Source organism: Peromyscus maniculatus, chromosome 8, assembly GCF_049852395.1.
Source record: "Peromyscus maniculatus bairdii isolate BWxNUB_F1_BW_parent chromosome 8, HU_Pman_BW_mat_3.1, whole genome shotgun sequence".
Lineage (NCBI taxonomy): Eukaryota > Metazoa > Chordata > Mammalia > Rodentia > Cricetidae > Peromyscus > Peromyscus maniculatus.
This window is the reverse complement of record NC_134859.1, coordinates 97542253-97564729: the sequence shown is the minus strand read 5'-3', so window position 1 is coordinate 97564729 and position 22477 is coordinate 97542253. Positions and strand designations below refer to the sequence as shown.

The following is a 22477-nucleotide window of genomic DNA, read 5'->3' as shown; positions in this document are numbered from 1 at the left end:
ATTTCTTGGTTTTAATGTCTGAAAAAATTTTGTGAGAGAATTTTTTAAAGAAATGTTGTGAGATCAGAGAACTAACTTTTGTTCCAGAGTATGTGTACCAACTGCTATGATATTGTCCCTGTTATTTAATAAGGCCATGAATTTCAAAGCAAGCAAGTAGGGGTGGATGGGAACATTTGGAGGGAGAAAAGCAAAGGGAGGAATGATGTAATAATATGTTATCATCTCAAAAAATAAAACAAATAATAAAATGTATGTTATGTGCATGAATGTGATGTATGCACATGTATGCACATGTGGATGAGAACACTGGGTGTTCTGCTTTATCATCCTCATCCTTAGTTCTTTGAGATAGAGTCTCTCCCTGGATTTGGTGAGCTGGTGGCCAGCGAACACCAGTAATCCCTGTCTTCCCCCCACAAAGCACTATGCTCATATGCATGTGCATGACCACATCTAGCCTTTCTATACTGGTGTAGGGATCTCAGCTCATGCTCTCAGCCACTAGGCCACCTCTCCAGCCCTAGGTTTTCATTTTCTATATACCACAGTGACTGGACAAAAATTCATATTCTTACTTTTCCCTGGGGTATAAGATGTGAGATCTTTTTCTAGTCTATGTTTAGCACATAGTCATGCAAAGCATCTAGATTCATGTAGGAAAATGAATTTTAGATAGCTACTCTCAGTGATAAAGTCTAGGTCACAGAAACACAAAGACACCAGAGGCCTAGGTCTTAATCCAACATATTCCAGATGTACTTAATTATCTGAAATGATAGTTAGAAGGGAATTTAAATTTCTCTTTTTGGTTTTAGTACACACACACACACACACACACACACACACACACACACCCCTTCTTTATTTGTCCCACTGTGTATTACTTTTCATTGTCCGCTATTATTTTTAAAGTTTAATTATATATATATCAACTTCTAACCTGGAACATAGTTACCCAATATTTCAATGTCCTACCTTGAGGTTGCATCTTCCTCATCATGTTAAGTCACTATATTTGTGGGGATATTTTTACATTCAAATTTAAGTATAGTGTCACCACAATAAAATTAATCATAGTAAAGAGAACAGACTAGATTGAAGTTCAGGGAGAGAACTTGTCTCAAACAAATAATGGCAAAAAGAAGAGACCAACAAAGCATGTACAAAAAACAGTGAGAAAGCAGTAAATATAATTGAGAAATTGTTGGTTTTAAAGCTGCGAGTTTAATATGATTTTTAAGAAAGGCACAGTGGGGGATGCGGGGTGGCTTGGGACAGAGGGCTGGGGGTGGGGTGGGAGGAGGGGGGGTCTGTGGATAGCATGAGGAGTGAGTAGAAAATTTCTTAATAAAGAAAAAGAAAAGAAAAGAAAAGAAAAAGGCAGAGTGGCAGGGCAGTGGTGGTGCAGGCCTTTAATCCCAGCACTCAGGAGGCAGAGGCAGGCGGATCTCTGTGAGTTCGAGGCCAGTCTGGTCTACAGAGTGAGTTCCAGGAAAGGTGCCAAAGTTATACAGAGAAACTCTGTCTCAAAAAACAAAAAACAAAAACAAAACAAAACAAAAAAAGAACAAAGAAAAAAAGGAAAGAAAGAAAGGCAGAGTGAAAATGATTATTAAAATTGAATATAGCTGTGGGGTGGGTGCACATCATTAATCTCTGTACTCAGGTGGCAGAGGCAGGTGGATCTAGGTGAGTTTGAGGCCAGCCTGGTCTATGGAGTGAGTTCCAGGACAGCCAAGGATACAGAGAAACCCTGTCTCAAAAAAACCAATAAATAAATAAATAAATAAATGGAATATAAAGATATAAAATAACTATAGCAACAAAATTAGTGGAAGTCTTAATATAGTTTTAGGTGACTTCAAAAGATTTGTTCTACTATTGAAACCAATTTTTAAGTGTTTGTGACCTTTTTTTTCACAACTCTGGGACCTTTAGAACACCTCTGTTACCTTGTTTGTTTTGACAGTTTTCAATGTAAAAGATGTGATATTTCACTTTTGTCTACTTTTAAAAGTAGAATTAATTGCCAAGTATATTATCATGACTGTAACTGTTATTGTCTTAAAATTATCTCCTGTACTCTGGAACATCTCTCTGATTTATGATTATTAACACATGTGGATCAGGAGCCATGTCAAATATTTGAGATTTCCCAATCCATGGACTTTGCTTTCCTGTTTCACCGTTTGCCATGGCAGGTCAAAAAGTTTTCAGTGCCTTTCAAGTACACTGTGCAGTGAGAATGGAATAGATTTCAGGTATTCCAGTATTGATACATAAAAGTCCGAGTTCTTCTATGTGTTTTAGTCACTTAAAATATATTTTATTTTGTCTACATAACTCATAAAATCCCATGTGACTGTGAACAGAGTAGGAGAATTGCACTGAAAAATAATTCTTCGTTTGTCAACGGTTGGAATTTCTCCAAGGTAGACTATAGATTACTTTACTTTTAAAAGAAAAACAGAAAAAGAAAAGGAACTTTCAGCCTTGGCTATTTTTCCCACTTGGCATGAATTTGCCAAGTTGAAAACTAACAGCTGTGTTTAGCTATGTGTAGTGAGAAAACATGAATTAGTATTTCTCATACAACTTTTAATGGCTTAGTTTGATTAGTTAATATTTTTACTCTTTTCTTGTACTCTTCTCCATCTTGATCTCATCATATCTAAAAGGCTGGAACAATTTTTCCTTATTTGCCCTATTTTCCCTGCTGTTGAAAGGTTGAATGAACAGTTGTAGGGTTTGTTTTATTCTCAACCAATCACAGAACAGTATTTTCCCAGATTAACTGGCTTATAGGGTAAAGAGACACACATAACAAAACAAAGTTTTCACGTGGGTTTTAGATCGACCACATCCCTTTTCAGAAACCAGTCTGAGTAAGAACGGCTGAGAGTAACCACCTACTTAAAGAGTATATAAGGAACCAGAGAAAATGCTTTAACTGGTGCACTAGGAAAAAAAAAAAAAGGGAACTGTGTGACTGCTTCAAAGGAACGCAAACATTCCCCAACAGTAAGTAAAGCTTAGTATTATATTTTGTGCTCTGCAAAGTAAAACAAATATTATTTTTTGTGCTCTGCTAAGATCAATCTATATTTCAGATGCTTCTAGATACTTCAATATTTTAAGGTGATTTTAAGAGCTAATTTTTATTTTTTTCCCCAACCAGATTTCATTTTGTAGATACAGCAGTAGAATCTAGCTGCTTCCATTTTAGCCAAGCGAAAATTGTACAAAATTTTATTATGTAAATTTAGGAAAGAATAAATTTAAAGACTATAAAAATTGAAGAAGTTTTTAATTTGTTTATTTGAAAAATTTCTGGGCAAAATTACTTTTCCATTCAATTTCTTTTATTTTTTTCCTTTAAAAAAGTTTATTTTGTACTGTGCTTTCAGAGGTTTTTAGTGGCATCTATATTCACAAAATTGAGAGAAGTCTTATTCTCCTTGCTTGTCAGAATCAAGTAATTTTGAGTCTGGATTATTATCCTAAAGGATTATTATCCTTTTGGTAAAAGTTATTCAGTTAAAATTTATTTACTTTACTTTATTTTGATCTGAAGGTAAATATTCTAAACATATTTCATTAAGATTGTATCTAATGAATATAATTTATCATTCAGATGAATTTAAGAAATCAGATTTTGTTGTTGATTTGATTAGTTATGGGAATTTTACTAAAATGCAAGGAACAAAAACAAGTATTATTGGAATGAAACTAATTGAATTACTTTATTCACATCATTGAATTCTGTTTTAAAATATACTTATCTATGTTCTGCACCATAATGATATATTTTTTCCAATTAGAATTTTCTGGTTTTTTTTTTTTTGTAGAAGTGTGACAGTTATCAACCCCCATCCCACCATCACTCATTCCACCAAAATGTCTTAAAGTGAATGTGTTTGAGATAAAATTTAGTCATAAAGGGTTGCAATAATATTTTACAACTTTTCATTATAGTTTTTAAGTGTAGTAAATATTTGAATCAGAAATATAGCCAAGGTTTTTTTCAATGATACTTATATTTTTGGTTCACTTACTGTTTGTTCAGCTAATGAGCAGGTGAAATGAGTATGAAAGAAATAAGTGTCTATCAGCAAACCCGAGCGCTTCTGCACAAGAATCTGCTCAAGAAATGGAGAACGAAAAGAGAGAGCTTCTTGGTATGTGCAGAAATTTCACCCTTTCTTCAGAACTCTTCTTTCCTTACCTATTTATTTCAAACATTACATTATAATCAGCAGACTAGAGTCATTACTTTTAAGGTAGATATTTCTAGCTATATTTGTTTGAGAAACTCATAAAGATCTATGACCAATACCATAGAATTAGGAAGACTAAAAGTATTACATTTTTAAAAAAGAGATAAAGTGCCAGGCGGCGATTGCACATGCCTTTAATTCCAGTATTTGGGAGGCAGAGCCAGGCAGATCTTTGTGAGTTCAAGGGCAGCCTGGTCTATAGAATGGGATCCAGGACAGGCACCAAAACCACACAGAGAAACCCTGTCTCGAAAAACCAAAAAAAAAAAAAAATTTTTTTAATTGTATGGTAAATTGTAACAAACATTAAATGATCACATATTCTACATTGAGAACCAAGACATAATTTAGATTTTGGTAAGAACATCATTGCTGGTTTGTACAAAGCAGATTGTTTGAGAAGTGGTGAACAGTATAAGCTTCAGTGGCTTAATGTATGACAAAAGTTCAATTTCACTATTTTCAGTACAGTCAGTAGAAGAGAAGCCAGTGGGAATAAGGCTATTTCCATTCATCCAGGGACCTAGGCTTTTTCATCTAGAGACTCTGTCATCTCCTCAAACCCTGCTAACCATTGCTAAACTAATCATAAGACCAAGGAAAAGAATTGAGACAGAGAGTATAATAGATTGGGTAGGGATCTTCCCCCTTTCCATAAAAAACAACTCAAATACCTATTTTCCACTTGTATTTTAAGAATATGTTCTAGTCAAAACCTACAGTTTTGGGGGGCTGGAGAGATGGCTCAGCGGTTAAGAGCACTGACTGCTCTTCCAGAGGTCCTGAGTTCAATTCCCAGCAACCACATGGTGGCTCACAACCATCTGTAATGAGATCTGGTGCCCTCTTCTGGCCTGCAGTCACATATGCTGTATACATAATAAACAAATAAATAAATAAATAAATAAATAAATAAATACATAAATAAATCTTAAAAAAATCTCCAAATTTTTAAAAAAAACCCTACAGTTTTCAAATTGATTCATACTATATTAACTCATTGTAGTCACTTTAATAAGTGAACACGCAGTGTTAATATTTAGAAGTAAATCCCAAAGAAGGACATAAGTGATCTGTCCAGATAAATTCTGGCATTGGTAAGCTGAAATGGTTATTGATGTGGAAACTCAACAGTATCTTCTCTTTCTACATTGTTTTTAGAGTATTTTGTGGTTAATGGCTCATATTCCTCCTATATGGTAGTCAGACTAGGGAGAGGTGTTCTTGGGCATTAAAGAAGAATTCTCAATTGCTTGAAAAAAAAAAGTGTGTTCTAGCATTATATCAAGAAGAAAGAAATTATTGCTATTGGTGACTCACTAGAGAGTATTTGCCACTCCGTTTCTACTTATTTCCTTTAGTTTCTAATAAGATATATGACAAATAGTAAAAAAAACATTGTTATTTGCCACTTTGTGTCTTATTTCTAGAATTGATTTTCTAGGCAATTGAGATTTTCACAGTTATGTATCCCATTTTTTCCAGATGACTTCTGAAATCTTTCATGATTTAATGCAAAACATTAGATCAGAGCATGATACATGTGGCTACTAACTCAGAATTTGTTCTTCATTGAGTTTTCCTTTTTCCGAGAGTGCATAGCAACGAGAAGCCATACATATGGAAGAATTGAACTTGTCTTCAAAGTTCTTTGGTATTGACCAATTTGAGGAGAAATAAGTCTAGGCTCATTATTTTCTCTCTTTAAAACTTTTATAGGAATGGAGCATCCCAATTATTATAGGACTGTATATGGGTCTGTTTTCATATATCAAAGTAAATATACAAGTCCCCGAAGTCCCACCTCAGGATCTTGGAAGTTTAGATGAATTTAATGGATCTTCTATAGTGGTTGTATATACACCAATCTCTAACATAACCCAACAGATAATGAATAAAACAACTTTTGCTCCCTCTATGAAAGGTAAATATGCTAATGACAAGAAATAATTAGTCTTATTGATTTATAATTTTTAATAAGATATGTACATGCTAGTTTGAAGTTCCAGTATAACATCATTATAATAAATTCAAGTATAAAGATAATATATAATCTTCTTAAGTTTTTATTTTTCTTTTACAACAAGATTTTAAAATTCTTTCAGCTTGATAGGGGTTCAATTTATGTAGGCCTATGTTTGTATTGGAGCATACAAAAAGCAAAAAACATATAAATTTGAAAAACAACAACTGGGAGAAATGTAGCTATTGGTGCATGTATATTTTTAAGATGGATATCCAATGATAAAGATTTATAGCTTGTTAAAAATCAGTAATTAGGTCATGGCTATTTAACAATAAGTTTATAAGTATGAGCATTATTGATGTGTAATCTGAAGGTGATATTCTTTCTTATGTATAGTATAGAATGCAAAACTTTTAAAGGTTGTGATTTTGTGACCAAGACTAATAAAATGCATATTTCATTTATGAGCAACCTGGGTGTAGTCTGGCTATTTATTCTTTAATATTCAATTACTAACTAATGAATTTCTGGTTGCTATAGAGTCTGTTATTTTGTTTCTGCATAAGACAAAAGTCACGTAAATTGATTTTGCTTCAGGAAGAATTTTGGAATCCTCAGGGGTAAAGTAATGACAATAGTGGATTACTCTTATACTTAAGGGCATAGTGGTTTTTTTTTTCGTCATCCACCACTTGTCTTATTAAAACATGTAATTTGCATACACAATTGGATTCTGTGATTTGAAACAGTAAAATAATGTATTCTAGGTTGCTTTTTAGTTTGTTTAGTTTAAGTGTAAAAGTCTATAAAAACATGGCTCAGCCTAATAACACATTTTGTCTTGGTAGAATATGTACACCCAGTTTTTCACCTTTTACCTTACAGGAACAAGAATCATTGGGGTCCCAAGTAAAAATGACTTGGATGAAGTGCTTCTGAAGAATTTTCCCCATGCTCTTGGAATCATATTTAATGACACTTTCTCTTACAAGTTAGAGGTATTTCTAACGCATGGAAATCCATTTTTGAAAGAAGACTTATTAGGTGACTTTTCATATAAAATACTATTGTGACAGTCTTTGTGTTTTCAACAAGATGGAACAGGTAGTGGGCAACAGATACTTTCAATTTCATAGGAAAAAACAGATGAACATTTTATTGCTGTTCTTATATTAATTTTAGAGGTTTATTTCACAGCACTGCATAATAATTCAGCATACATCTGTTGAGCTCACAGGTCTAAGGGAGTGATTAGATGCCAATGTCAGATGCTTTAGCAGTTGACCAGGAGAGACAAGCATTGAAAAATTAGTGGCAAGTGCAAGGGAAAGTACTTGTGGTAACTTGGATCCAGGATTCTTAATTTATTGTTGCATTAGAGAAGTAACTTTTAAAATAAGAACAAAGGAACAGCAAGTTTGAGGAGCTAGAGATAACCGTATTTCAGTAGGATAGAGGCATATGAGAGCACCTTCTAATAGCTGGAAGAAGAGCATGAAAAGCCATGGAATGTGAGGGAAGAATGATTTTTCAGTCACATAAGGACTAGGTCTAGTTTGGCATTTTGTAAGCCTAGGCTATGGATAGTCATTGCAGTACTTTAATCAGGGAAGCATGTAGAGAGTTGTCCAAGATTAAGAGAGCACTCCTAATACAGCCCAGAGAATTCAAGTTGCAGGAAGTTCAGGGAGAATGTAATGACACCTGAAGACCACTTAAATGATAGTGGAGGCAGTTGAAAAGGCAGAAGGACACTTGAGGACATAAAATTGATGTAACCTGTAGAATCAGCTCTTCACTACTGTTCACATACTGAGTTCAGACTGCTGAGTTCCTGAACAGTATAGTGAATGAAAACCATGGAGCCTGTTTATAAGAATTGTTCTAGTCAGGGGCAGGAGGTGGGAAAGGATAAAAAGGATATACAATAAGATGATAAAGACAATAGAGCTACTTTAGAGATTAATGGTGGCTCAGAAACCCCTCTAGGATGAAGTCACTTTCTGAGGAGATTAGGATCAAGGGAGAAGTGGTCTTTGTAAGTAAAATTGCCATAGACTTGTAGATCTTGTCACTTGTAGCAAAGGACTATCCAGAGACACTCAAATGCAGAGTAAAAGCTGTATTTGTATGCTATAGCACAGGGGAGGCCACATGAAAATATTAGGAAGAAAATTCCTGAGACTTCCAGAGTATAGGTAGCACACCTTGCTTTCTGTTTCTCCCCCAGAAAGGGTTGTGGCCCTTTGTCTTCTTCATCATTACGTGTTTGTGCAATAGCTTGTCACAAGTTTTCAAACACTGCATCTCTACTTCCTACCTGGAGGTTTTTTGTTTGTTTGTTTGTTTGTTTTTGTTTGGTGTGTGTGTGTGTGTGTGTGTGTGTGTGTGTGTGTGTGTGTGTGTAGCTTTGCTATAGAAACCCTAAAGGCTTGTTTGTCATGTCTCAGGAAGTGATTGCTCCATCCCTAGTCTTGTGGTGTGTGAGAGAACAGCTGCTTTTTCTAAACCATATACCCTTCATCTTAACATATTTGCCTCTTTTCAAAATTACCTTGTTGGTTGGTTTGTTTGCTTGCTTGGTTTGAGATAGTATTCTTCTACTTCAGCCTTCTGAGTGCTAGGATTGCAGGTGTGCACCACTGTACCTGTGTTCTCTATGAGGTTAAAAGTTCTGACTAGTGGAGTGTCATTTTCTCTTAGGTTCTTGTTCCTCATTCCCAATCTGCCTTTATGCCATAATGATGGTTATACTTTTCCTTGTGTTTACAGCTCATTGCTGGGATGTATATGATGGTGTTTCATGTTCATTGTCCAGATACTGGAAAAGAGGATTTGTGCCTTTACAAAGTGCCATCAATGCTGCTATTATAGAAGTGAGTGCTTAGTTGCAAAGTTCTGGTGGCTACTACAACTAATTTCATAGGCATCAAAACTATTAACAAAGATGAGTGTCACAGTTCATTTGCCTTACAATAAACTAAACACTCAAGGCTGGGTAATTTATAAAGAGCATCATTATTTTTCACAGTTCTCAAGTCTGGCAAGTATATGATTAGGTCTCAACAAGTTCATTTCTCACAGTTGTCACAGTCTAGGAGTTTTTGCATGGCAGAAGAGATGAAAGGTCAAAGAGAAGAAGAACACTGTGTTCTCACTTGGCAGAAGAGCAAAAGGGCAAATTGCACATTAGAAACACTTGCCAACCCTTTGATGAGTCACTCTTCCATCCACAAGAGCGGGCCCCCATGACTTACTTCTCCAAACATCTTCCCTCTAATACTACAGTGAGAATGAAGTTTCCAGATGCGATGTGGAGGGGCACATTCAAACTAGCAATTATGCAAACACAGATTTTTAGACAAGGAAGAGACCACTTGGTTTAAAACTTCTAGTTCTGAAATGGTTCACAGAAACCTGCAAAACAGCATGCCCAGTCCCCTCTGACAGTGACACTTTGTGTTACTAGACTACAACATTAAACTAAAAAAGATAGTAGTGCAATCTTCAACACTCCAGTTTGGTCAATTTATGTCCTTTAATTTCTGTTTGCTTATGCTTTTCTCTAGATCACAACAAACCACTCTGTGATGGAGGACTTGATGTCTGTTAATGCAATAAATATGAAGACATTACCTTTTATTACTAAAGATGTTTTTCAATATGAAGTTTTTATTCTATTCTGCTTGCTTTATTTCTCCTCATTCATATATTTTGTATCACGTAATATTACTACAGAGAGGAAAAAGTATAAGGAATTGATGAAAATAATGGGTTTACAAGACTCAGCATTCTGGTGAGTCATAAAGAAATAATAAAACAGCAGAAGTGTTATTGTTTTCTAATTCCACAGTTTAAATTTGATATGTGGGCTACTTGTTCTTTTGCTCTGACTACTAGATTTAGTCTTTGTCAAATTTTCCATGGAAGATAGTTAACTGTAACTCACTGAACATGCTTTTAATTCTAGCTTTTTCTATGCAGCCTCTAAGATGTAGGCACTATTATCAAGGAAAGTAAAGGCAAATAAGATAAGAGAGTTACCCAGTGTCAGGTAGATGGCAAGCGCCAGAGCCCAGCCTCAGTGGTGCAGTTCTGATGGCAGTTCTGCCTGATCTGCTCCTAGTTATGAACTGACTTCTCCCCACTTCCTTATGTGAAGAAAATAGTCTTGTAAAGGGTATGTTTTGTGCATGGGCTTGGCCAACCAGGGGCGTTTTGAAGTAAGTAAATGCTGTATTAAGTGATGCATTATGATCAGGACATAACAACATATAGGCTGGTGTTTAGGAAGAACTTAATAACAGCACCTGAACTACTTATTAATATTTATACTTTGCCTCACGCAACAAACACTTTAAAGTAATTTTGAAATATATGTATATATATACAGGAATGTATCTATTTATGTATTTGTGACATAATAAAAGGGAGTACTTTCATAGAAATAAAGACCTAGGAAAATAGTGGATGAATTTAATAGAAATACAAATAGTATAACATTTAAACTGCTCTGAAACAAAGCACAGAATTTGGTAAGTAGCAGTGACAAAATGTATATTATCAGATCAAAAGGAAAATTATGTGCCAAGAAGAAACATGGCATGCTTTGATATTGATTCTTAGGGGATAATTCTCTCTATATTACATAAATCAAGAAAGCACTCGGTTGAGCTTGGAAGTGCAGGCATGTAATTTTAGCATTGGGTAGGTGGACTCTGGAAGATGGAGAGTTTCTAGCTTACCTGAGATGTATAGAGAGACCTTGACACCCTTCTTGATAAGCCAAACCTGATGAAAACTCAAACACATTTCACTTAAAATATACACAAACAAACAAAACCCAAAACTATATGTGTGGAATGATGAAACTACATGGATTGGATGAATAATTATTTAATGAACAATCTAGTAACTTGTATTCCCTGAAGTAAAATTATTGTCTAGAAATCTTTCTTTCTGTGTAGAATATATTTACCAACAAAGGTAATTTTAGTTCTAAGATATATGGATTGGGAAATAGAAAAGGAGGAAACCATGTCTTAAAATATACACAAACAAACAAAACCCCAAACTATATGTGTGGAATGATAAAACTACATGGATTGGATGAATAATTATTTATTGAACAATCTAGTAACTTGTATTCCCTGAAGTAAAATTATTGTCTAGAAATCTTTCTTTCTGTGTAGAATATATTTACCAACAAAGGTAATTTTAGTTCTAAGATATATGGATTGGGAAATAGAAAAGGAGGAAACCATGTCTTTAAAAAGGAAAGAATTTTTGTGTGGGAGCATTGTTAATGACAGAGGAATGGATGTATATCCTGTCATGCAAGTCTGTTAGTAAGGAAGAGAGAGAGCAGACTTCTTTCAGGGGACTCCTTTCAGTCCCAGGCAAGTCCTACGGGACAGAAAGCCTAGGGTCACCTTAAATTAGGGAGGTACCAGTCAGGCTGACATGAGGACCAAAGAGATACTAAACATTCTGATGTCAAGTCATTTTCAGGATGATTCTTAGTATGCATATAAATTAAAACCTGGAAAAATGAATTGCTATGTACATTATTAGAAGTAGGAAAGAAAATGCTTTGGAAATATGTTTTCCAAGTGTTAGACATCTATTGGAAATAAATATGACTTCAACTAATGCCATAAATATGAAATGTAATAATTATTTTTAAAAGTATGATGCTTATATTGCTTTGCAAGCAAGAATATTTTATGTAAGTTTATTAGTATCACTACTCCAACTCCACCCCTATAACTAGTTCCCCCTTTCAGTAATTATTTTAATGTCTTTATTTCATAATTTTCTTATACTGTGGTTTTTCAACCTACCCAAAGCAGTCCCATTCTGTACTTAGGAAGTAAATTCACAGAATATGATACACTTTTCATAAATGCTGATGTTTCTAAGGCCAATTCATTATAGTGATATAAGGTTAAAAATTAAATAAGTAGTAAATCCTGGTAAACATATTTTACTTGGGTGTACTGTTGCAAAGCATGCATCTTTTGCTGCATTCTTTAGGAGATGAATCCTTATTGAGTATACAGTTTTAAACAGAGGAAAGAACTCTGGGCAGAAAAATGGCTGCAATTACATTCGTACCTTGTGTATTTATTTTGTCACTTTTCATATACCTATTAATTAAAGGACCACAGTCTTATTATTTGTAAATGAGAAGCTTGGACACATGCATTCTTATAGTCTAGTCAGATATAATAGTGGATAATATTCTTTAACAAATATCTTGTAAAAATGTGAACATCAACACATCTAAAGCAAAATAATGTAAAAGTGTAAAGGTGTGCCATAACATATCCATTCAAGTAAAGAAATAATAGGAATAGGAAGCATACAATGTCATCAGTGGAGTTGTGGGGTTTTAGTTTTCTGTAAAGAGTGGTAGTGTTGCCTCCAGAGATGCTCAAGCTCCTGATGTTTGTAGAGCCATTTGATTGACATTTGACTGACCATCAGCTGTTAAGTCTTATTCCAGCTTTACAGTTAGGGTTATTTGATAATATCTAATAAAACTGATGACATAAACTTTAATTCAGTAATTTCACTTTAGAGATATTCTTCTACATCTTACATAAAAACAAATGTAATAAAATTCTTGACACCATTATGACAAAGAAAAATAGGAAACAATTATCTAATATCAGAAGAACACTAAAATATATTAATACAATGAAATATATAAGCTTCATATGTAATAGATAATGTTGATTGATAAAGGCAAATTACATATAATTACAGCATAAACCATACAGTTTATACAATGCTCATAGTATTTGTGCAATAGATACATATAGAAGCCTGGCCTTCAGGTATCAGCAAGGGCATTTTTTGGTTTATAGCCACTTAATTGGTTGTGACATTCTTTCCCATTGGTTAGTGCCATAATAATATTTGGCACCTCCCATTACTGTGTGTTAACGGCAATCAGAATGCATAGGATTCATAAACAGGATGTTTGCTAAAGTGATTACCTTAGGGGGAAAAGATGGAGATTTATAATAAAGAACAGCATGCACAATGGACTTCAGCCATACTATCAATATCATAGTTATTAAACTAGAGTGTACTTACCAGAGTAACAGTGTTGTTCTTTAGATGCTTTTGTCTTTTTAAAAATATTTATTTAAAAGGATAAATAATTTAAATGCCTTTTGTCTTTGTTTAGGCTGTCCTGGGGCTTAATCTATGTTGGCTTCATCTTCATTATTTCCATACTTATTGCAGTTATCATAACTTCTGCTCAAATTGTAGTGATGACTGGCTTCCTTGTCATATTTACACTCTTTTTCTTATATGGATTATCTTTGGTAAGTGTATGCATTTATTATCACATTAGATCTTAGCTTTTACACATTAGATCTTAGCTGTGAGTAGGAAACATTAATTCTACAGGATGTTAGGAAGGCACTTTCTTTATGTCTGGTGTGTGTGTGTGTGTGTGTGTGTGTGTGTGCTGTGTGTGTGTGTATGAGCATGTGGATGCACATATGAGTTTGCTTGAGAAAATTTCAATAGATATTAGAAAATAATGTAAACCCAAGTAAATTGGGCCTCTCTTTTTTTTCACAGAAGTCTTATGCATCACATAATGAAATGGTGTGTCAAAAATATTTTTTTCATAAAATCTTTTGAGATATTTCAAATTTTTAATTGTGAAACTTTTAACTACCTTAAATGAATAAAAAATATCTTGCTAGGCAACTAGTACTGCTGCTCAAGTTTACTTTTTATTTTATCATGGTGACCAACTAATACTGGTCTCACAGAGGTAAATTTTAAACTTTATACCACCATGTTCAGTAGATGTAAGTGAAGATAATATATTACTACTTAGAATTAAAGAAAGAAAAAGCAAGGGGAAGACTAGAAGGAAAGAAGGCTGATATACAGCCAGTCTGTGGACTGGTTTGATTATGATCATTAGAGTAACTCTGGCATCATGGGAAAAGGCCATTGTGAAGCATTGAGCTTCACTGAGGTGCTACTTCAATCACCTTGTGTATCTCTAGTATGAATTAGATATAAGCAAGGGACTTATTCTCTCTTCTATTTTTCTTTTATTGAAAATAGATTCTTTTCTCATATATATATATATATATATATATATATATATATATATATATATATATATATATATATATATCCTGATTATATTTTCCCTCCCTTCACTCTTCTCAGTTCCTCCCCATCCCTCCAGATCCACTCCCTTTCTGTCTTTAGAAAGCAACTGGCTTTTAAGAGGTAACAACTAAACATGACAAAATATAACAAGACAATACAAAAACTATCATATCAAAATTGGACATGGCAACCCAACTAGAGGAAAAGAGTCTCAAGAGGAGGCACATGAGTCAGAGACACGCTTATTCTCACACTCAGGACTCCCATAAGATACTAAGCTAAAAGCTATCGCGTATATGCAGAAAACATGGAGCAGACTCATGTAGGCCCTCTACTTGCTGCCTCAGTCTCTGAGCTCATATGCACCTTGCTTAGTTGATTCGGAGAGCCTTGTTCTCCTGTCGTCTTTCATTCCCTCTGGCTCTTAGAATTTTTCAGCCTTCTCTTCCAGGGGATTCCCTAAGCTCTGAGGGGAGGGATTTAATGGACTCCTCCCATTTAGACTCTCTCTTAGTAATGTCGGACTGTGGGTCTCTGCATCCATGCCCATCTGCTTCAGGAGGAAGCTTCTCTGATGGTAACTGAATAAGGCATTGATCAATGAGTATAGCAGAGTAGCATTAGGAGTCATGTTATATTGAAATTTTTTTAGACCACTAGTGTTTTGTTTTATCCTAGATCCTTGGGCTACCTAGTCTCTGGTTCTTGATTATCCAAGCAATGTTGGGTGTGGGTTCAATCTCGTGGAGTGGGCCTTAAGGCAAGTCAGACATGGGTTGGCTACTACCACAAGTTGTTTGCCACCATTTCCCTAGCATATTTTGCAGGCAGGACAGATTTCTGGTCATAGGTTTTGTATCTGGACCCATGCTCCTTTTTTGGTAGCCTGCAGAGTACCTTCCCACACTAAAGTGGCTACAAAGTAGGGGTGAAAGCTCCATGTAGGCACCAGCTTGACTTCTCCATGTTCAAAGAGTTGTTGGGTGTTGTCCTCAGCAATGGGGCCCTATTGTCAATTTACAGAGAGCAAACCTTTGTCTTAGCATCAGCCTGGGTTGTTTGGGGATTTCCATGGGACTCCCTTAGCCAATAACTCAACTGAATGCAACCCAGTCCCACCACTGGAAGCCTCACCTGATTAAAAGAGATGGCCAGTTGAGACTCATATTCTCTATTACTAGGAGACCTCATTAGAATCACCTTCATATATATATTGCAGGAAGTTTCCACTGTACTGGGTTTCCCATTCCTCAAATACCCTGCATTTCCAGGGATAGCTGCCTGCAGTCTCCCCTTCCAGGGAGATCCATGCATCTAAACCTCTTGTCTTTACCTAACCTCTCTGGGTCTATGGATTGTAGCTTGGTTATTATTTACTTATGGCTAATAACCACTTATAAGTGAATACATATAGTATTTATATTTCTGGATCTTGGTTACCTCACTAGGATGATTTTTTCCTAGTTCCATCTGTTTGACTGAAAATTTCATGATCTCATTTTTTTTAAATAGCTGAGAAAACTCCACTGTGTAAATGCACATTTTCTTTATCCATCCTTCTGGGAAGGTTGTTTCCAGTTTCTGGCTATTAAGAATAAAGCTGCAATGGACCTAGTTGAGCAAGTATCTTTGGGATAGGATGGAGCTTCTTCCTTTGGGTATATGCACAAGAGTGGTTGGTATAGTTAGGTCTTGAGGTAGATCAAATCCCAACTTTCAGAGGAATTACCATATTGATTTCCGTAGTGGCTGTATGAGTTTGTACTCCCACCAGTGATGGAGGAATGTTCCCCTTGCTCCACATCCTTGCCATCATAAGCTGCCACTTGTGTTATTGATTTTAGCCATTCTGACAGGTATAAGTTGGAATCTCAATGTAGTTTTGATTGGCATTTCCCTGATGGGTAAGGGTAGTGAAAATTTCGTTAAGTGTTTCTCAGGCATTTGAGACTCCTCTATTGAGAATTCTCTGTTTAGATCTGTACCCCATTTTCAAATTGGATTATCTGGGTTTTTTTTTGATATGCATTTTCTGGGGTTTTTATATTTTGGATATTAGTCCTCTATTGATTGTGGAGTTGTTAAAAATCTTTCCCTGTTCTGTAGACTGCTGCTTTGTCTGATTGATGGTGTCCTTTGCCTTACAGAAGCTTTTCAGTTTCATGAGGTTTCATTTATTAATTATTGATATTAGTGACTTTATTATTGGTGTTCTGTTCAAAACATCATCTACTATGCCATTATGTTAAAGGCTACTCCCCACATTCTCTTCTATCAGGTTCAATGTGTCTGGTTTTATGTTGAGGTCTTTGATCCACTTGGACTTGAATTTTATGTAGGGTGATAAGTATAGCTCTACTTGCAATCTTCTACATGTAGATACCCAATTTGTCCACAACCATTTGTTGAAGATGATCCTCCTCCATGTATTTCCGGCTTCTTTACCAAAAACCAGGCATTCATATGTGTGTAGATTTATCTTTGGGTATTCAGTTAGATAGCATTGATCAACTTGTCTGTTTTTAATGCCAATATCATGTCGTTTTTATTACTATATCTCTGTAGTACATCTTGAAATCAGGAATGGTGAGACCTGCCCCACCTCCAGCAGTTCTTTTAATGTTCAGGATTGTTTTAGCTATCCTGAGTTTTTTGTTTTCTATATGAAGTTGAGTATTGTCCTTTCAGGTCTGTAAAGAATTGTTTTGGAATTTTGATGGGGATTTCATTGAATCTGTAGATTACTTTTGGTAAGATGGCCATTTTTACTATGTTAATCTTACTGAGCATAGAGATCTTTCCATTTTCTGGTATCTTCTTCAGTATCTTTCTTCAAAGACTTGAAGGTTTTATCATACAAGACTTTCACTTGATTGCTAAGAGTTACCCAAGATAGTCTATATATATTTCTGTTTTGAAAGTTGTTTCCATAATTTCATTTTCAGTCCATTTGTCATTTGTACACAGGAGAGCTATTGGTTTTTTTTAGTTAATCTTGTATCCAGATACTTTGCTGAAAGTGTTTACAATCTGTAGGAGTTCCTGGTGGAATCCTTAAGGTAACTTATGTACACTATCATATCATCTGCAAATAATGATACTTTGACTTCTTCCTTTTCAATTTGTATCCCCTTGATCTCTTTCAGTTGTCTTATTGCTCTAGTTAAGACTTCAAGTACTATATTGAGTAGACATGGAGAGAATGGACAACCTTGTCTTGTTCCTGGTTTTAATGAAATTGTTTTGAGTTTCTCTTCATTTAATTTGATGTTGGCTATAGGCTTGCTGTAAATTGCCTTTATTATGTTTAGTGATGTCCCTCATATCCCAAATCCCTCTACAACTTTTATCATGAAGGGGTGTTGGATTTTGTCAAAGGCCTTTTCTGTATCTAATGAGATGATCATATATTTTTATTTTCTTTCAGTTTGTTTATATGGTGGATTACATTTACTGATTTTTGTATACTGAACCATCCCTGTATCTCTGGAATGAAGCCTACTTGATCATGGTGCATGATCTTTTTGATGTGTTCTTGGATTTTGTTTGCAAGCATTTTATTGAGTATTTTTGCATCAATGTTCATGAGGGAAAATGGTCTGTAATTATCTTTCTTGGTTTTGTCTTTGTGTGGTTTGGGTATCAGGGTAATTGTGGTCTCATAAAATGAATTTTGGCAATGTTCCCTCTGTTTTATTTTGTGGAATAATTTGAGGAGTATTGGCAGTAACTTGTCTTTGAAATTCTGGTAGAATTCTATGGTAAAACCATATGGCACTATGCTCATTTTGGTTGAGAGACTTAATTGCTGCTTCTATCTCTTTAGGAGTTATAGATCTACTTATATTGTTTATCTAATTTTGATTAACTTTGGTAAGTGGAGTATAGATTTTTAAAGTATGTCCTTATGATTCTCGGGTTCCTTTGCTGTCTATTGTTATGTCCCACTTTTCATTCCTGATTTTGTTAATTTGGATATTCTCTTCCACCTTTTAGTTAGTTTGGATAAGGATTTGTCTATCTTGTTGACATTCTCAATGAACCAACTCTTTCTTTCACTGATTCTTTGTATTTTTCTCTTTGCTTCTATTTTATTGATCTCAGTCCTCAGTTTGATTAATTCCTGTCTTCTACTCCTGTTGGGTGTGTTTACTTCTTTTTGTTCTAGAGCTTTCATGTGTGCTGTTCAGGTACTAGTATGAGATCTTTCCACTTAGTACTATGAACTTTTTTTTTAGCACTATTTTCATTGTGTCCCATAAGTTTGGATATGCTGTGTATTTATTTTCATTGAATTTTAGGAAGTCTTTTATTTTTTTCCTTATTTCTGTCTTGACCAAGTAGAGAATTGTTCATTTCTATGAGTTTTAGACTTTCTGATGTTTCTGTAGTTGAAACCCAGCTTTAATGGTGGTCTGATAGGATGCAGGGGGTCATTTCCATTTTCTTGTATCTGTTGAGACTTGCTTTGTGACCGAGTATGTGGTCAATTTTGGAGAAAGTTCCATCAGGTGCAGAGAAGAAGGTTTATTTTGTGTTTGGGTGAAATGTTCTTTAGATATCTGTTAGGTCCATTTGTTTGATGATATCTGTTAGTTGCTTTTTTTTTGTTATTTTTTATCTGGATACCCTGTCCATTGGTGAGTATGGGCTATTGAAGTTCCCCCTATTAATGTGTGAGGATCAATATGTGTTTTAATCTGTAGTAGTGTTTCTTTTACAAACTTGAGTGTCCTTGTGTTTGGCTCATAGATGCTAAGAGTTGGAATTTCATCTTGATTGATTTTTCCATTAATGAGTATATAATGTCCTTCCCTATCTCTTTTCATTAATTTTTTTATATGAAGTCTATTTTGTTAGATATTAAAATAGCTACAGCACTTGCTTCTTAGGTCCATTTTCTTGGAATATGTTTTTCCTACTACTTACCACAAGTTAATATCCTGTCTTTGATGTTAAGTCATATTTCTTGGATGCAGCAGAATAGATCCTGTTTCCCCATTCATTCTGTTAGTCTGTGTCTTTTTATTGAGGGAATTGAGACCATTAATATTTAGAGATATCAATGATCAGTTAATGTTGATGCTGTTATTTTGTTGTTGTTGTTGCTGCTGCTGCTGCTATTGTTGTTGTTGCAGTGGCAGTGGTGGTGGTGGTGGTGATGTGTGTGTGTGATTGCATCCCTTCTTTTGATTTTAGTGGTATGAGACTGAGGCATTTGATTTAGGAGAACACAGAGAAAGAAGAGCTCAAAATTTTTGTTTACTCTCAAAATACTCAAGGATTTTTTTTAAAAAAAGTGTTAGATATAATTCAAATAGTGCTTATTATAATTATTGACACATGTTATTAAATAAATTACTGGAATTCATTGTGATATTTCCATAGAGGCAGATATCCTCTACTGTTTGATCTATTCTTGGCAATCTCCATATAGCGTCCTTCCTAGCCCCTTGAGTTTTTCATTATTTTCTGTCCTTTCCTCCTTCCCATCTCTCCCTCCATCCTTCTCTGAACAGTGGTTTCTGTATTTTTCATCATCTAGGATGTTTTCTGAAGAAGTCGCGTAGATGGATAATTTTCCTTAGTACCCTAATTTAGCTTTGCTTAATTCCCCAACAGTGTGTATTCTACCCTATTCTTGGATTATTTTTCAGCTTTCCCTGTCTCTTCTGTAGAAACAAAAACCCAAAACCCAGCAAATGGGTAGGGCATGTAAGAATATTATTAAAGAAAAAAGATTAGAGGGCAGAATAGAGTTGGTAGAACTTCACACTCCTCTCACTTTCTCAGTGATAATATCTTGTGTGAAGTAATGAACCTTGTTGTGCTGATGTCCCTCAAAGGCTATTACCTGCAACAGGCAATGTCTTTTCTCTTTCAGATAGCTGTCACTTTCCTGGTGGCTGTTTTGTTACAGAAAGCTATCCTCACCAATCTAATCGTATTTCTCTTCACCTTCCTTTGGGGGTGTGTGGGGTTCACTGTCCTTCATAAACAACTCCCCACATCTCTGGAATGGATTCTGAGCATTTGCAGCCCTTTTGCCTTCACCTCTGGGATGGCTAAGGTAAAAACATAGGTTATTATTGATGTTTTAAAAGGAATTAATACTTGATGACTCCTTAGAGTCCACTCTGGCCCTAACCAAGAGCTTTTTACCAGAGTAACTGTCTTGCTACATAACTAAATTTGCTACATTATTAAAAAATTGCCATTGAATAAAAAATAAAATAAAAACAGCTAGTTTATTAAAAAATCTGTGTAAACATGTTTTAAAGCACATTGTTGTATAATTTATGAATCAATTATGAAAATCTTTGAAGATATAAGTACATCGTATAACAAAATTTATAAAGTCCATCAGTGTACTTATGAACTTTTTAAGAAGTAGAATTCTGTGTTCGTTGTGAAGCACCTCTAAATATACCATCATTCCACAGGTAACCATTTTATGAAAATTACCTCCTTGCGATTTACTACCAGTCAAGTTTGGGCTTTGACATACAAATATTTGTTTCATCCATTTTTAAATTTATGTAAGCAATGCTACACAAAATATATTTAAAAATTAACTTTTCCACTCAGTATTATGTTATGTGTCATGCATAGTCTTGTTTATAGCTATAATATAGTGTTATATACCATCTTCTTGTATGCCTATATTACTTTCTTTTTGATAAATGAGTGGAATTCCAGTGTTTGATGTTTGTTTTGGTGAAACTATTACAGACATTCTTTCATCTGTTTCTGTACACCAGTTCTGTTTGGTGTATAAGCAGGAGTCAGAAAATGGGACTAGTGTATAGAAACCTTAATACTCATGACCGTCACTAAATACTTTCTAAAATGATTACTTTATTTGACTTATATAAAAATGATGTTAGAATATTCCTGCTTTTCTCAGTCTTTACTAACATTTGTTATTGGTAAATTTTCAAATTTTAGCCATTCTAATGAATATGTGATTTATTATTGTAATCATTTGTGTTTCCTATACTTTTAATAAAATTGGATGCCTTTGATAAAATTGGATACCTTTTTATGTAGTATCTTTTTGTGTTTTTCTTTTGCAAATTTTCTATTCAGATGTTTTCTTTGAATTTCTACTGAGTTCTTTATATTTTCCTTATTACTTTATAACAATTTCCTACATATGCTGTGTAACAGACTTTTTTTTTCAGTTATTGCTAACTGAAAACTTTTCTCTTTTCTTATTGATTCCTTTGATGAACAGAGATTTAAGAAAAAGGTTTATTTATTTTTATTTTATATGTTGTGTGTTCACCATGTACACACAGTGCACACAGGACCAGAAGAGGGCATCAGATCACCTGGAAGTGGAGGTATAGCCAGTTGTGAGCCCCTTGACTTACTGTACAGTTCTGAACCTCTAAGACAACACTGACTGGAAATGCAAGCAAAGGAAAATTTTTAGCATTTTACAATTAAACATGGTGTTTCAAGGAGACATTTATCTTCTTAGTTTGTGAAGAAATCTCCTGCAATATGAATGGATATCTTCCTTCTCAAGTGCCTTCTCTGCATCTACTAGACCAATTACATCTCTCCCCTTCATTTGTTACAAGCAGAATTATATTGATTTATTTTCAAATATTGACTCAGTCTAGCATTCCTAGTAGATTTATTTACTTGTATACTGCTTATTATTTACTACACCTTTATTAAAATATTTCTTTAAAAAGTTAACTTGCAAATGAATAATTATTGGTGCTATGCCGTCTATGAGTTTAGGAATTAATCATTATTTTTGTTTGAATCTTAGATTATCTCCCTGGATTATAACTTGAATGGTGTAGTATTTCCTGACTCTTCAGGAGAATCATATGTAATGCTAATGACATTTTCCATATTGGCTTTTGATGGTTTTATCTACTTGGTTCTGGCATTGTATTTTGACAAAATCTTGCTGTGTAAGTATTAGTGGACTTTTTTCTGGCCTTTCACTTATTGATTACATAGAAAAGTTTTTCTTAAGATTATATTAAAATAGCTTTAGAGGTGAGAATAAATGCCTAATCACAATCTGAATTAATTTAGTTGTATTTTAGAGTAA

At 34.5% G+C, this 22477-nt stretch overlaps 1 protein-coding gene across 4 annotated transcripts in view; it reads left to right on the top strand.

The window, feature by feature from the left end:
* Positions 1–2879: 2879 nt before the first annotated feature.
* Positions 2880–22477, top strand: part of Abca6 (ATP binding cassette subfamily A member 6) — a 71286-nt gene continuing 51688 nt past the window's right edge. For 2 of the 4 annotated variants that reach the window (XR_006074999.2, XM_006970459.4), the window contains exons 1-9: positions 2880–3024; positions 4070–4181; positions 6000–6204; positions 7132–7290; positions 9019–9122; positions 9816–10042; positions 13445–13586; positions 20285–20470; positions 22187–22334. Coding sequence is in view for 3 of the 4 variants with exons in the window: in XM_006970459.4 (XP_006970521.1) it covers positions 4086–4181; positions 6000–6204; positions 7132–7290; positions 9019–9122; positions 9816–10042; positions 13445–13586; positions 20285–20470; positions 22187–22334 (1267 nt within the window). In the remaining variant the exon portion in view is untranslated. Of the gene's footprint in view, positions 3025–3851; positions 3926–4069; positions 4182–5999; positions 6205–7131; positions 7291–9018; positions 9123–9815; positions 10043–13444; positions 13587–20284; positions 20471–22186; positions 22335–22477 lie in introns of those variants that run through there. The other 2 variants (XM_076543651.1, XM_042283042.2) reach the window with 2 other exon arrangements.